Below are 14,957 nucleotides of genomic sequence, written 5' to 3' on the forward strand. Positions count from 1 at the left end.
AGAAAGTACAAAGAAATAGAGGAAAGAAATAGGAGGCAAAGAGGAGTCATAGAGATTTAAATACAGGCATATAAAGATGTAAATGTACTTATATATGATGAGGGGGAAATACATCTATGTAGCTATGTATATTCTTAATTCATTTGTCTAGGTAGCTATTCTCCAAGGGTGCTATTAGAACATATACAAGATGTCTCAATCTGATGGAGGTAATAGGTAGGGTGGCTGCCTCTGAAAAAGTGACAGGTAAACTGATCCCTCCCAAAAAAAATTTAGCCAGGTGTAAATGAGAAATAGGTGCTATAGACTAAGAGAATGAAATATTCTAGAGCCCTTGTTGGATTATTCATAGACTAGGATGGAGTAAAGAATGTAAATATAATTTACTCAGTACCTACTGTGCACCAGGTCATTGGTTTTAGGACATTACTCAACAACCCAAGCGTTAGGATAGCACTAATTCATTAAAATATGGATTGTGAGGCTTTGGGGATGAGGAGATGAATGAATTGCTTTGATTATCTGAGAGAACTCAGTAGAAAAGGGTAAATAGATCTATAAATTATTAATAGTAATGAAATATTTGCTATAATTCAAGTATCTACAAGATATTATGTGACCATTGAAATGGAAACCATGAGCTCTGATGGGGGTGCCAAAAAAAACATCATCAAGGAAGTATAGTTTGAGCTGAGTTCTGAAGGAAAAATAAGCTTCCTCTTATACGTAGTAAAGCGATAAGGCTCTTGCTGAGAGTTGTTAATTGCCATGAAGAAGGTTCTGATTCATGACAACCTTATGTACAACAGAATAAAAGTATCTCAGTCTTGCATAATGTTCATGATTTTTGTTACATTTGAGTCGATCTTCTAGCACTATATTGGAAAATATTCTGTTGCAATCCATAGAGTTTCAATTCACTAATTTTTGGAAGTAGAACTCTAGGTCTTTCTTCCTAGCCTTAGTATAATAGCATAACTAAAAGCTGTTCTCGAGGGTGATAGTTTCTAACATCATAGCAACACATTAGCAACTACAGTATGACAAATGTAAAGACTGTTGATGACCTTCCACATCGAGGCCTCAGCAAGTTCAAAGACATGAGGCCAGGAAGAATATGTCCCCCACCTGTCTGCAGAAAACACGAGGCAGAACATGAAACTGAAATAGTAATCACAAGTCCAATTACTTGTGTAGTACTCCATGTCCTTCTAAAGCACTCGTGGTCCAGTGGTTATAATCCTTGAGATCGACAGTTCAAAATGACCAGCAGCTTTGCAGGACAAAGACTAGGCATTCTACTCTCGTAAACAGTTATAGTCTCAGAAACGCACAGTAAGGATCACTATGGATCAGCATTAATTCAATGGCAGTTTGGTTCGGTCATGTTCTCATACATAATACTTTCTTATTACATCTAGGAAATAGCGAGTCGGTAAAAGCATAGGTAGGGAAGTCTGATCTCATTTGTGTTTTCTGTAGACCCCAAAGATTGCTGCGAGTAGAAATGTATAATTGGAAGAGGAGTGACCTTGGAGAAAGATTGGGGTTATGCAATGACCTTGGGGAAAGAGATCTTCTCTGTTAGCTAGAAAAAAAGTGGAGTTTCTCTCTCTCTCTCTTTTTTAAGTAATGTAGAATAAAGGATAATGAAAAATTATTATAACAGAAGCAACATTTTTGAAATTTTAAAATCGTGTATTTCTCCAAAAGGATAAAGGAAGTACTGTAAACAAATAAGACATACAGTTTTTTAAAGGGTGTGCAGTCATACAGTGAATGCAATATATACATAATTCCTTATAATAAAAGGGCCCAAGCCTTACAAAGACAGCAAAAGCATCCCTAAAATCTTAGCAGTGCAATGTTTATACTTGAAGACCATATAATGAATTTATATTCAATTAGTTTCAATGTTTCCAAATTTTTCAGAGTACAAGTCATTGCTATGAATGTTTCATATTAAAATCACCCGAAAGAAGGCATTTCCATAATAACAGGAAATCCTAAATGTTCCTATTACATAGCTTTATCTAGCCAAACATATATTGTTACTAAAATTATAGTATTCATACTATCTAATAAATATCATATAAAACCAAAGTGTAATGAGTAAATAATGGCATTATGCCATACTCAGAAGACATTAAATGTCTAAAGTTGCCAGGAAAGAATGTACTGATTCTTCTAGAACTTAGAGGAGATTCTGTTGGCACAGTGAGTGTGGGTTAAGTGTGAGACTGCTGGTGAAAAGTTTGAAGTTCAAACCAACCAGCTGCTCCAAGGGAAAAGATGAGATAGGTGCTTCCATAAAGACTGATCGCATCAAACATCCGATGGAGCAGATCTACCCTGTCCTACAGGACCTCTGTGAGTCAGAACAGACTCACAGGCAGTGGGTTTGATTGGGGTGTGTGTGTGTGTGTGCGTGTGTGTCGATTTTAAAGATTTAGAAATTCTAAATAATTATATATTTATAATTATTTAGGAATACATGAAATAAAGAAATACATGCTACACAGATAAGTGCATGATGCACCCAGCTATTTAACATAATATAATTTAAACAGCATACCATGGTCAAGAGTAAAAAAGTTCTCTGATATATTCCCTCAAGAAACAACACTAAAATATGTCTCATTTCATGTGAAGAGTGAGGATTGCAGGCCATCCCCATCAATGACATTCCAGTGAAATATCATTTACCTATTCAATGTCTAGTCCTGTCAGTAATACTGTAAGGAATATAGTCTAGAAGTACAATAATCACTTTCAATTTGATACACTTTGAAAGAATAACAATCAGTGATCCTTCACTCACAATTTAAGCAGTTGCCAAAGATTCCAATAAAGTAATGGTTACAATAAATAGCACAAAATGTTATGTTTAATACTTAATATGCTTAGCAGAAAACTGCAGGGACAAACAGGCCTTCTTCCTCAAAATTTCATGAAATCGATGCTTGGCTGAAGAATGCCAACTCTTGCTTAATGTCTCCTCTGAATGAGCGGTCTCTAGAAGAACATTCCATTGAAGGCTGGGTAGGTTTTCCCATGCGTGGTTCTATCACTTAATCAGTCTTTCTGTTTTCCACTGTTGAGGAAATAATTCTGTCAGTTGAACCCAGTTCCCCACAATCCTCCCCTCTGCCCTGCTTTCCAAACTGAGAGCTGGAAACTTTTGGTAAAAATAAAGACCCAAGCCAAAGACTATACATCAAAACGCGTCTCACTAAGGAACTTTGCTGACTTGCTGACCCAACTGCGTGCATGCCTGTGTGATGAAGGCTTTCCCGGGGCATTTCTGAATCATCCCCTCTTCTCCTTAACCTTTTTGTACTAAACATGGCCTGAGTTGTGGTAGCCCAAACCCAAAAGTTATCTCTGGCAGGCACAGACACTGTGAAGTCTACACTCTGCAAAGCAGAATTCTCAAACCACAAGAATCCCAATGACAGGTACCTGTCCAGAATTTTCTTGATGGCTTTCTTGAACAACGGAGCTTCTGGGTTAATGCAGACTTCCTTCCCGCTCTTCCTCAGCGTGACTCTGCGGAGAGAAGATGCGCCCATACGCCATGTAGGTTGAAGATCTAGGCTGGGCCACTTTGACCTTCCAAAGGTCCCTGAAAATGCCCCAGCGAGGAGAACTTACATCACTTCCACCTTGGGGCACTGCGGGCCTGCGGCAATCACTTGCAGATTCCTGATCATTTTGGGGCGAATCCCAGGAGTGTAGCCTAAACACAAGCAGCGCAGCTCTCTCAGCACAGTGCTCACCGGGCCAGCTGGGAGGGGGGCGTGGGGGGAGAGAGAGAGAGAGATTGAGATCCGTATTGTTAGTGCGCAGGTAACCTGCGGGGAGAGCTCTTTCCTGGCAAGCAAACTCCCCTCTGCTTCCAGGATGCCCAGCCCTGCTGCCAGGGGACCTCCAGCCTTCTTACCGCGGACAAGTGGCCGTGGTGGCGCCAGCAGCAGCAGCAGGGCGAGCAGCTTGCACAGGGACCCCGAACGACCTGGGACGCGGGCGGCAGGGTTGGACCGGGGAGGCATAGCGGTGAATAGAGGGTGTCGAACTGGTGCGAGCTTGCAGGCCAGAGACCGCGGCGAGGCGAGAGGGGAAAAGAGCGCGCAGATTTGAGATACTTTGCCTTCTTCTCCAAGTGGTGTGCGCTCCCTTTTATTTGCATATGTCTCCTTAGTTCGGGCAGGAAATTAATCAAGCTATGGGATACTTGGGAAATTCCCTGCACTGGGGGGCGGGCGGAGTGGGAAGGGGGCGTGTGTGGCCAGGGAGCTCTGCCCCACGAGTTTGGGAGGCTGGGAGGAGCTCACGGTACCAGATCTGCGGTGGATGCTGGAGCCTGGCCCTGGGGTGGTTGCAGCAATCCCAGTGGTGGGAGACATCACGCAGGCACTTGGCCCTCACTTTCAGCCTGGACCAGCTAGGGATGACCAGCTTCTGGGGAGCTGGGTGCTCTGAGAGGTGCCCTTCTCCATCTAAAAAGGAACAACAGAAAAGCAAACTCCCCATGTAGTTTCCTCCTTTCAGGCTTTGTTAGCTGCCCAGTGCCCAAGCCACAGCACCACTGGGCTCCTTGTCTAAGGCAAAGTAACAGGAGGTTTGACTTTTGAAACATTTCTGAATTTCTTTAACCCTTTTATCATTACTGTATTATTGTTTAGGTAATGTAAGTCAGGATTAGAACCTCACTAACCTGCAAGACTGCCCTTCCTTGCCTGGAGGCAGCCAGGTCCTTCTAGGTTCCTGCCATTAGTCTATGATTCTCTGGACTTCAGACAGCTTGAGAAGAGATTACATGATGACGGTGCTTATATGATGACAAAGTCTCAATTCCCATTGTTGTTCAGGAAGGGCTGCAGAACCAGGTCTCCTTCCTGGAAACCCTGTGTTTGTAGTATGGCAGTGGTGTCTGGGAATCTGCAAACAGGATCCAGCAGATTGCCAATGATGATGTCTTTGCTTTTGGCAGTTCACTACACTGTTGGGTTGGGATAAGTTGTGGACTCTCTTAGTAGCAGGGGGATGAAGCAATGCCAGAGAGTTCATGCCAGTTCTAATTTGAACACCTCAGAGTGGCCATTGGATGCATTTTGGAACCACGGTGGGAGGAACCCTGGTGGTACAATGATTAAGCACTGAGTTGCTAACAGAATAGATGGCCGGATGTTGTGCAACCTGCCACTACCCATTCTATAAGAGAAAGATAGGATAGTCTGCTATTGTAAAGATTTATATCCCTTGGAGACCATGGAGCAGTTCTACTCTGGCCTGTAGGATCGATGAGTCAGAACTGCCTCTACAACCATGGGTTTGATTTGGGGTGGGAGATTAATAAGCTTCAGGGGCTTATCAGGAGGTTTAGTTGAGAGGTTGGAACCTATTTGATAGAAGACAGCACTCACTCTGGTTTCCCCAAGCTCCCTTAGGAATCAAGGTTCACGCACAAGCTCTTGGACGCCTGGTGACCAAGTAGACGGAGCCCTGGTGGTGCTTCTAATCTTCAGCTCAGCAGTCACTCTGTGAGAAAAAGAGGAACCCCTGCTCTCATGAAGATGTCCAGCCTTGGAAACCCACAGGGGTAGTTCTACTCTGTCCTATGTGTCACCATGAGTTAGAATGACTGAATGGCAGTGAGCTAAGCTGAACCTCGTTGAATTTAGTCTCAAGTGACCCCTAAGCTGCTCCCTGAAGCTGAAAAGTGCAATAGCTTCACGTTTCCTGTCTTTCTCTCTGCTCGACTCTCTCTTATCTTTGGAAGAAGTAGAACAGTGAGGCTTTAATGGACAAGTCTTGCCCATTTCTGACTCCATGGCAAGCCTGGATATAATACTGGAATAACATGGGGACTTCCTTTCACAGAAATTTAGCTACATCCTCTTCAGGATGGTTTTCAAGACCCATGTCCCCATGGTTGCTAGCAAAAGTAATTCGCAAATATGATGGCGATCAGAAACCAATCATGTAGCAAAACTCTTTTCCTTACCTTCCACAACTGTGGAGAATGTTATAAACTCTGTCCCCCACCCCACCTCCCCACCCCCCGCCTCCAATCCCTTCTTCCTTGACAGGACATCACCTTCTCTGAGAAATAAGAAAGTTCCATAGATCCTTAGAACTTTTAGCCAGAAGAAAAATCAAGAGAATCTCTGCTGGGAGGCTTGATCCACATTTTGGAGGAAGCTAAATGGGAAATATTCTGTCCTTTGAAGCTTCCTAATACCATCAACACCAACCCTGAGTCAACTAATGCAATCTTTCATCTTTCTGCAGAGTATTATTCTGTAGAAAAGTCTGTGGATTTATTATGTTGACGTTTTAGAGATTAAAATGTAACTAAAGCAAAAGATAAGCCTCCTTGGTGTGGATCAGAAAACACTTTTTAGAATATGACTAAAGATCTTGGGCAATGAAACTTAACCACAGAGCGTAAACCACACAATGATAAAATGTATGGGGAAAAATGTTAAAGTCAGAGATTATTGAAGTTTTAAACATTTGTGTGTGAGTTTTGTTTTTCAAGCTAGTTCTTTCTTTCTTTCTTTCTTTCTTTCTTTCTTTCTTTCTTTCTTTCTTTCTTTCTTTCTTTCTTTCTTTCTTTCTTTCTTTGATGTAAGGGACCACTGAGTTTCTTTTGGCACAGAAACGCCAAGACCAGAGCAGAGTCATGGGATGAGACTGCCAGTCCCACCCTACATTCTTATAGATGTGCACGCCTCACCTGGTTTGAACTCTGAATCAACTCCCCATGCACTTGGGAATGTCACCAACTGGCAAACAGATAATAGAAAGTCCCCACAAGATGTGGGTTATTAGGTTGCCTAATCAGGAAGCAGTAACCTAACCCAGCTCCCATTAAAATCACTCTGGCCCATTGCCAATGTCTAGCACCTGTCTAGGCATCTCTGATTTGGACTTTGTGAAAAGATAGGTAGGAATGTGAGTGGTCCAAAGACCTTCTAACGTTGAGGATGATAGCACCATCGAACCATAGTTGAAAATCTCGCTCACTCACTGCATCAAGTCAAGGCTGACTCATATTGACACCCTGTGGCTTTCTGAGACTGTAACTATTTATGGGAGTAGAAAGCCAGTCTTTCTCCAGAGGAGCAGCTGGTGGTTTTGAACTGCCAACCCTGTGGATCACAGCCCAACATATAATCACTACACCATTGTTTGAAAGTGATTACTCCTTTATTGCCAATTTATTTTCCATACCTACATTGTACTCATGTAATAGAGAAAGGGATTGTGTTATTTTCAGTCCTGATATAGAAGAGTCCTAGTAGAGTAGTGGGCTACCTAGTGAACTGCTAACCACACAGTGAACAGTTCAACTACCCAATGGCTCCTGAAGAAAAAGATGTGGCAGTCTGCTTCCATAAAGGCTTCCAACCTCAAGGGGACAGCTATACTCCGTCCTATAGGATTGCTATGAGCAGGAGTGGTGGGGTTCAGGGGGTGGTTGGTTGGTTTGTTGGATAGTAAACAATTCACTGACAGTAAACAATACCTGGTAACCTGAAAGATTTACTGTTTATCAAATACAATCTAATTTTAGTTATGTTATCACATAGTAATGTAATAGCAATTAACATTTTCTAATGATTTTCAGCTTTTAAAACACACTCTTGTTCATTTTATCTTGAAAGACTATCACATTGACTCATTGAGGTAGATAAATGAAATCCCCCTTTGCCCATTTTCTTGCAGCTTAAAAAGTAAGGTTAAAGAAAGAGTTAAGATGTTTGAAATCCAAGATCAGAAGTCAAACCTTATGTCATCTGTCACAGTACAATGTTAATGGTTCTATGATGTTAACTATGATGTTAACTACAACCAGACACTGACAGCTCTCTGCAATCTGACTACCCACTTTCTTGCATTGCCCAACAATCTTTTTTTAGGCTGTTGAAATCCTCAGTATATCCACTTTGGGCCTTTGAGGCCATAGTTATATCAAATAGCATATAGACTTCCAGTGTACCCAACATTAAACTGTCTGCTTTTTAAACTCCTCTCTTCCTACAGGCCTAGATCAAAGTCTTATCTTCTGTGCAACAGCTTTTTGTCAGATATAGTCAACTGAAACCTTTGGCCTTAGAACAGTTAATGTAATTGTAGTGAGTACCTCACGATTCATGGTTTAGTTATTCCTTCATTTTCCTCGTAGTCTCCATCAAGTCTACTAAGAACCAAGCAAGAAAACCCAACTATTGTCACATCAATCCCAACTCATGGTGACACCATGCATGTTAGTGCAGAATTCTACTCCATAACGATTTCAATGGTGATTTTTTTTTAAGATAAATTATCAGACTCTTCTTCTATGGATCCTCTGGGTAAGCTTGAACTTCCAAACTTTGGATCAGCAACTCAGTGCATGGCCATTAGTACCACTCAGGGTCTCCTCAAGTCAATTGCACTGTTGCTCTTAGTTAGCCATGGGTTGGCTCAGACTCATAGAAATCTTATGTACATAAGAGCAAAAACTGTTTACAATTAATGGTAAAGTCTTATATTTCTCATAACTTCTCATGCATTCCAAATTCAGTAAGCAAGCAGTTTATGAACATTTGTTCATAGGTAGTGGCAATGAGTTTCTTGTGCCATGTTTCCTAATTTATAGGGGCACCTTAAAGTTAAAGGGGATGGGATAGCACTGTTTAATGTCATTAATAATTTGAATTCTCTTATTTTGCATCAATTTCCCCTATCTTAGAAATTACTTCTTGTTTAGTCTTTGTTCAGATGATCTCCTCAGTTTTGGAATATAAACAATTCAAAAGAAGGTTTAAAATCCAACAGGCATTTAATATTTCAATAAGGAAGTTTATGAAGTCAACGTCCCAAGCAAATCATATACTCTGATTGACTTTGAGATCACTGTAGATAAGTGATAGATGAAACTCTGATTACAGAAGACTGTATTGAATGTCAATGGTATAAAACCATCATTGTAAATTGATCTATTTCCACAGTCCATGAGGCCTTTAATCACATGATGCAATGTAAATGGCATTGTTGTTGTTGGAATTTGCTGTTGAATTGATTCTGACTCATGACCACCCTGTATGTGCAGACTAGAGCTATTGCACAGGGACTTTTTGGAAGCAGATCACCAAGAATGACTTTCAAGGTACCTGGGGATGGATTCTGACTGCCAGTCTTCCAGCTTAACCATTCAGGTTATCCAGAAATTCCTAATAGATCACATAAAAACTAAAACCAAAACCACTGTCAGTAAGTCGTTTCCAATGCAGCAACCTTATACGAGGTTTCTGAGGCTGGGTACGTCTTTAGAGGAGCAGTTAGCTTCTTCTGTCTTCCTTAGAGCAGACGATGTGTGTGAGCCACTGATGTAGAGTTAGCATTCCAATACTTCCCTGACACTGCCACTAGGCCTTTGCAAATACTTTTCTAAAGGACTGTTTTCCTTATTACTTTTCATACTGCCTTTAAGTAAAGCTATACCAAAAATCAAACAAACCAAAGCAGAACAATAACTCACTGCCATCGAGCTAATTCAGACTTAGAGCCATCCTCTAGAGTCTATAGTCTATAGGGTTTCCACGGCTGTAAGTCTTTATGGGTGCAGATAGCCCCAACTTTCTCCCAGGAAGCCGTTGGTAGGCTTGAACTGCCAACTTTGAGGCTAATTGTCCAGTGCTTCCTTGACCACTACTGGGCCATATGGTTACAGTGTATAAATGATTGCAGTATACAAATGTTATATGATGGCAGTAATTAGAGATATAGACATAGCATTCTTAGGGTGAGCACTTGAAGGATATCAATATATGGAAGATAATAGGGTTTTCGTAGTGGTTAGAGATGAACTGTTGGTATGAATAAGAAGAAAGGAAAACTCCAGTAACTTGTTAACTTTGAATATTAGCGCAGTCTATCTCTTTTTCACACTGGACTTGACAGTCAAGTGAAGAAGCTGCATTACTCAGGGACTAAGTTTGCTTCGAAGTTTGCCCAACTTTATTATGAAATATTCCAATGTTTTCTTTCCTTTTGTCCATTATCCAATTTCCCTTACTGTTTGCTTCAGGTTAAACTAGTTTGGGAAAGGAGTAAGTTTAGTGAACTTCAATGGAGTCCATACTTTGTGCTGAGTCCTGAGCTGGGGTCCAACTAACCATAACGAAGCTTTTCCTCTTGAACTTGTGGGTGAAGAGGGTAGCTGGTTATCTTTTTGTTCAACTATTTAAAAAAACCTGCTATCAAATAAATTTTGACTCATAGAACCCCTATAGGACAGAATATAATGGTCCCTGTGGGTTTCCATGGGAGTAAAAGGCCTCGTGTTTCTGTCAAGGAGCAGCTGGTTTTGAAGTGCTGACCTTGCAGTTTGCAGGGCAATGCATAACCCACGATAGTACCAGTGCTCTTCTTCAACAATGCAGCCCTGAAAATTGCTTTTTGTTGGCACCAAGAGATCATATCTCGTGAAAAGCAAAAATTGCTGAGGAATAATGTTCTGTTTCCAGAAATTGTGGACTTCTCAGAAATAGGAAGCATTGAGTACTTTCTTCAGAAATGTTGTTTACTTTAAGCAGAAAACAAAGGGGGTGGGAACTAACATGCACTATTGTGGAAAGTTGGGAAGACATCTGGATGATACTGGAGAGTCCTTTATGGGATGTTAAATTTCTAATCCTGTTCTTAATACGTGCTCTCTACCAGACTATTTCTGACAGATATTACTTTTACACTTTGTGGTGGTTTTTTCAGTTCTTGTCATTTCTTGTTTTAAGCAAGATATCCTCCTCTGCATATTTTCAAAATAGGCCTCATTTTTATTTAATATATAGAGACCTTATTAATTGCTTTTATAGGTATAACTGTGATGCGTTTGTGTATGTGTATTTATATACCTTTTAGATAACTCAAATTCAAGCCCTCTGATTGCCTCCCTTGATTGAGGGAATAGCCAAGAATTAGCAGTTGAAAAGTTTCTAAGATGATAGTCATGAATTTACAGAACACACATAAACACAATACACATAAATACCATTACCACTATTACAAATGTGTTTTTGGTGAAAGATTCTAAATATACCAGGGACTTTAAGATGGACAAATAAATCTGCAAAGGATGATGCACAGCCTGAATGCTTCTTAGAAGCACAGTTGGTTAAATGTCATCTCACAAGCTTTGCACATATTTCCATGGAGTACCAGTCCCTGGGAAAAGAGATCATGCTTAGGAAAGCAGAGAATCAATGCAAGCAGAGGGTCTTCCTTTTTCATACTGATCCTCTGCTTTCATTGACCCTCCACAAGATCGATGAACGCATCGGCTGCAATAATGGACTGCAAGACTGCAGGAATTGTGAGGGTGGTTTGGGATTGGCAGTGTTTCACTCCATGGTACTTAAGCTCAGAACCAACTCAACAGCAGCTAACAGCAACCATGACCACCCTAACCGCCACCATCACCACGTGCATCAAAACCACAAAGATCAAAGAGAAAAAATATGGATAGAATATGCCTATATGTAATTCCTTGCCAACACTATTTCATTAAACCTGATTTTGAAATGATTGGCACATAAGTGATTGCACCAATTATGGATGTCAAGATCATGACTTCATTTATGTATTTCACAAATATTATTTTCACAAAAAAATGTGGAATTAGGAAATTGGTCCCACTGACATAAGAGATGATGTGATGAAAAGTCACAAAAAACCTAGAATAGAATTTCTCGCTAAGGCTAGTCTTCACTAACCAGTCAAGATTTTAAAGCCTGACTTCTTTATAAATTGATGAACCGTGTTAATGGAATGTTTTCACTTTATGTCATTTGATTCCAAAAAGTTAGTATTTATCAGACTGTAACTCATTTTTCCTGGAACAGAATGTCCATGGGGAGCAAGGCCCCCTTCCCCCTACAATTTGAATTTGAGAAACAGACCAGCAGATGCTTGGACCAGGGTTCATGTAAAAGAACTCTAATCTTGGCTATCGTACCAGAAATTGACCACAGGCTGTTAAGTGCCATAGAGTAACTACACACCAGTTAGTTCTTCGCAATAAATGACAATTTTGAAAGCTTTATATGGAGTTTATCCATTATCTTTCTGTAGTAGCTTGACAATGAAATCATTACTTTGCTGTGGCAACAATTAGAAACACATGATCCTCAGTCCTTGAATTCTTCCTTTCTTGTGGCTTCCACTTGTTTCCATGCCATGAACTTTCTGTATAACCTTAAATAATTTATCCTGAAATGACTGTGCTAACAGAAGCTTTCTTCCCCATGAAATCATTGAAAGGAATAAGCAGGATGGTATAAAAATGGCTTAATTTTCTTTTCAATTTATGGTTATATTTTAAATTGAAGCAAACTGTACACAGTGAAATGGACTGATATTTAGTGGACAACTTGATGAACTCTGAAAAATGTAAACACCTGTGTAATTAACATACGAATTCAGATCTAGAACATTCTCATCTCCACAGATGGTCAGTGGGTGCTCATTTCCTTTCAAGCTCTCTCCGCCAGAGGAAACCCCTATTCTGATTTCTGTTTCCCCATTCTTGAATTTCATATAAAAGGAATCACCCAATATGTACTCCTCATGCCTGGTATCTTTTGTTCAGCTTAGTGTATATGCTAGTCATCCACGGGCTTGTAAATATTGGTTGTGATCACCATTGCTAGCTGCCATTGTGATGACTTCTGGGCCTCTGTCATCTTCACGGTCACCCTATGTCACTGCTCATTGCGCCACTCCCCCTCATTGAAGGTTTCTCTAATTTTCACTGATCTTCTAACAAAATATTGATATATTACTTTCTACCAATGAGAAGTATCCAGTTGTCCAAATCTACCCAAATTTGGTTATCCATCTCGTCTGTGGATGGGCATTTAGAAGAATTCCAACTGCTTATAGTAAGGATATAATGCATTAATTGACTATAAACATTATTATGTAAATATTTTTATTTGTGGCAGTGAAAGTATGGGCATGTGTATAGTAGCCAATTGTGCTTTATGATCTTGACTCTGAGCAGAAGTGATGCTGTGTAACTTGGGAGACTAGATCTGCAGCACGCACCTTTGTCTCTTGGAGCGTAGGCTCCATGTTGCCCAAGGCCTAAATGCAGTGCAAGCACAATATGCAGAGGAAGCTATTGCATGCCCCCGAACCCCTGGCTTCTTGTCCTTGTTTAGCTCCCAGCTGAAAGGTAGCACCAATTGTATAGTCTCACCACACCAAGATGTAAATAACATCAGCTACCCAGAGCAGAAAAACCACCCGGATGACTCCAGAGAATCATGAAAGAATTCACCAGAGAAACATCTGTGTCAGACATTTTGTTTGTGAGGTTTTAAATTCTTAATTTAATCTAGGAATGATAGTGGTCCGGCAGGTAAATGCTGGCCTGCTAACCACAAGGCTGTTGGTTCAAACTCACGAGTCTGTCTTTGTGGGGAAAATGAGACTGTCCTGCCAGTCTACCCTGGTCAAATGTACAGCCCCTGGGACACCAGATGGAATTGTTATGGGTGGGAATCTACTCAATAACATTGATCTGGGGTTAATAAACAGAGATCGAGTTGGGCTTTTTATTTCTGCTAATGTCAGTTTCAGAAGCTGTGTTTTTCCTGGAATTTGTCATTTAGACTGTTGAGTTTATTGCCTTAAATGCATTCTTAACATTGTCTCACTTTCCTCCTAATGACTGTATGGTCAGTGGCTATGCTGCATCACTTATTTATGGAATTGGTAATTTCTGGTTTCTCTTCATTTTTAAAGATTTGATCTTGCTATGAATTTATAACTTTGTTAATATTTATGAAAATCAAACTTTGACTTTAGTAATTTAAGGTTTTTGGTTTTTTGTTTCTGCAGCGGAAGAAGTCTAAAGGGGCAAGATCATGACTGTAGTTTAGATGGGATAAGGCTTCCCAACAAAATTCTCATCAAACAAATATCTTATCCTTAAAGAATGAGCAAGTGTATTGTCACGATGTAAACAAAAAAACCACCCAGCTAGCCTTTTTATTATGAATGCAGTATTCATTTTTCCTAATAAGCTCCCATGATTATCTGTGTCATTTTAGGAAATCTGCCAATATTCATCACAGAGAATCCCCCAAAAGAGTCACAATAACCCTCTCAGTTGACCTCTCCCCCGTGAATGTAACTGGCTCAGGAGATTGCCGCACAGCCCTTGCTTAGATTGCAGCTCTCTTTTGAAGGAATTCTGACCAGACTAACACAAGTATCTTACTTAGAAAACTTGTCACAGTAAACTATCGGTTGCAGAGACGTGTTTAAACCTGTTTGGTTTTGAATAAGACAATGCATGTGTGAGCAGTAACCCTTGTCTTAATATTGTTGACTTCCCATTGTACAGCTAGCAATATTTTATTATATGCCGAATAATGATTATGAAACCTTGCTGCACAAGATCTTGTGCTAGTTATATGATCTGGTGACATTTTGAGTGAAGGGGTGTAGGCTGGCCTGTCAATCAAGATATAACCAATGAGGCCTCTCTGTGGACATGGCCTTCTCTTGAAAATCCTGGGAACTCCGGTATTTTCCTCCTTGGAGGTGGGAGACACTTCTCTTTCTCTGCTCACTCCTTTGGAGACTCTCTACTGACAAGGCTGGCTCCCTGCGAGACATCCCTGAGAAGATGCAGCCCTGAGTGCTGGAGAAGTCACGTGGAGACCCCTGCCAGTGCTGAGATGCTTAAAGCGCCGCTGGAGTCACAAGACTTCCCACCCACTGGCCTATTGTCTTCCAGTCATTGCATGTGTTTCATGAGTCTGAAGAGAACTTTATCGATTGGTATAGGACATAGGGACTTGATCTGGACTGGGTTGGGATGTTTTCTCAATCAATTGCTCTTGTAGATAAATCTCTTTCTTATACACACATGAGTGTCCATGAATTGTTTTCTC

At 40.6% G+C, this 14,957-nt stretch overlaps 1 protein-coding gene across 1 annotated transcript; it reads right to left on the reverse strand.

The window, feature by feature from the left end:
* Positions 1-2,546: 2,546 nt before the first annotated feature.
* LOC101638057 (alveolar macrophage chemotactic factor) lies at positions 2,547-4,137 on the reverse strand. The gene is made up of 4 exons (XM_004703198.2): positions 3,944-4,137; positions 3,655-3,787; positions 3,463-3,549; positions 2,547-3,094 (listed from the first exon to the last, which is right to left on the reverse strand). Exons 1-4 carry the CDS (start codon positions 4,050-4,052, stop codon positions 3,076-3,078), a joined length of 348 nt encoding a protein of 115 aa, XP_004703255.1. The 5' UTR covers positions 4,053-4,137; the 3' UTR covers positions 2,547-3,075.
* Positions 4,138-14,957: the final 10,820 nt, after the last annotated feature.

The sequence above is a fragment of the Echinops telfairi genome, unplaced genomic scaffold (genome assembly GCF_000313985.2).
Source record: "Echinops telfairi isolate 266 unplaced genomic scaffold, ASM31398v2 ScPeMD7_7468;HRSCAF=8506_0, whole genome shotgun sequence".
Lineage (NCBI taxonomy): Eukaryota > Metazoa > Chordata > Mammalia > Afrosoricida > Tenrecidae > Echinops > Echinops telfairi.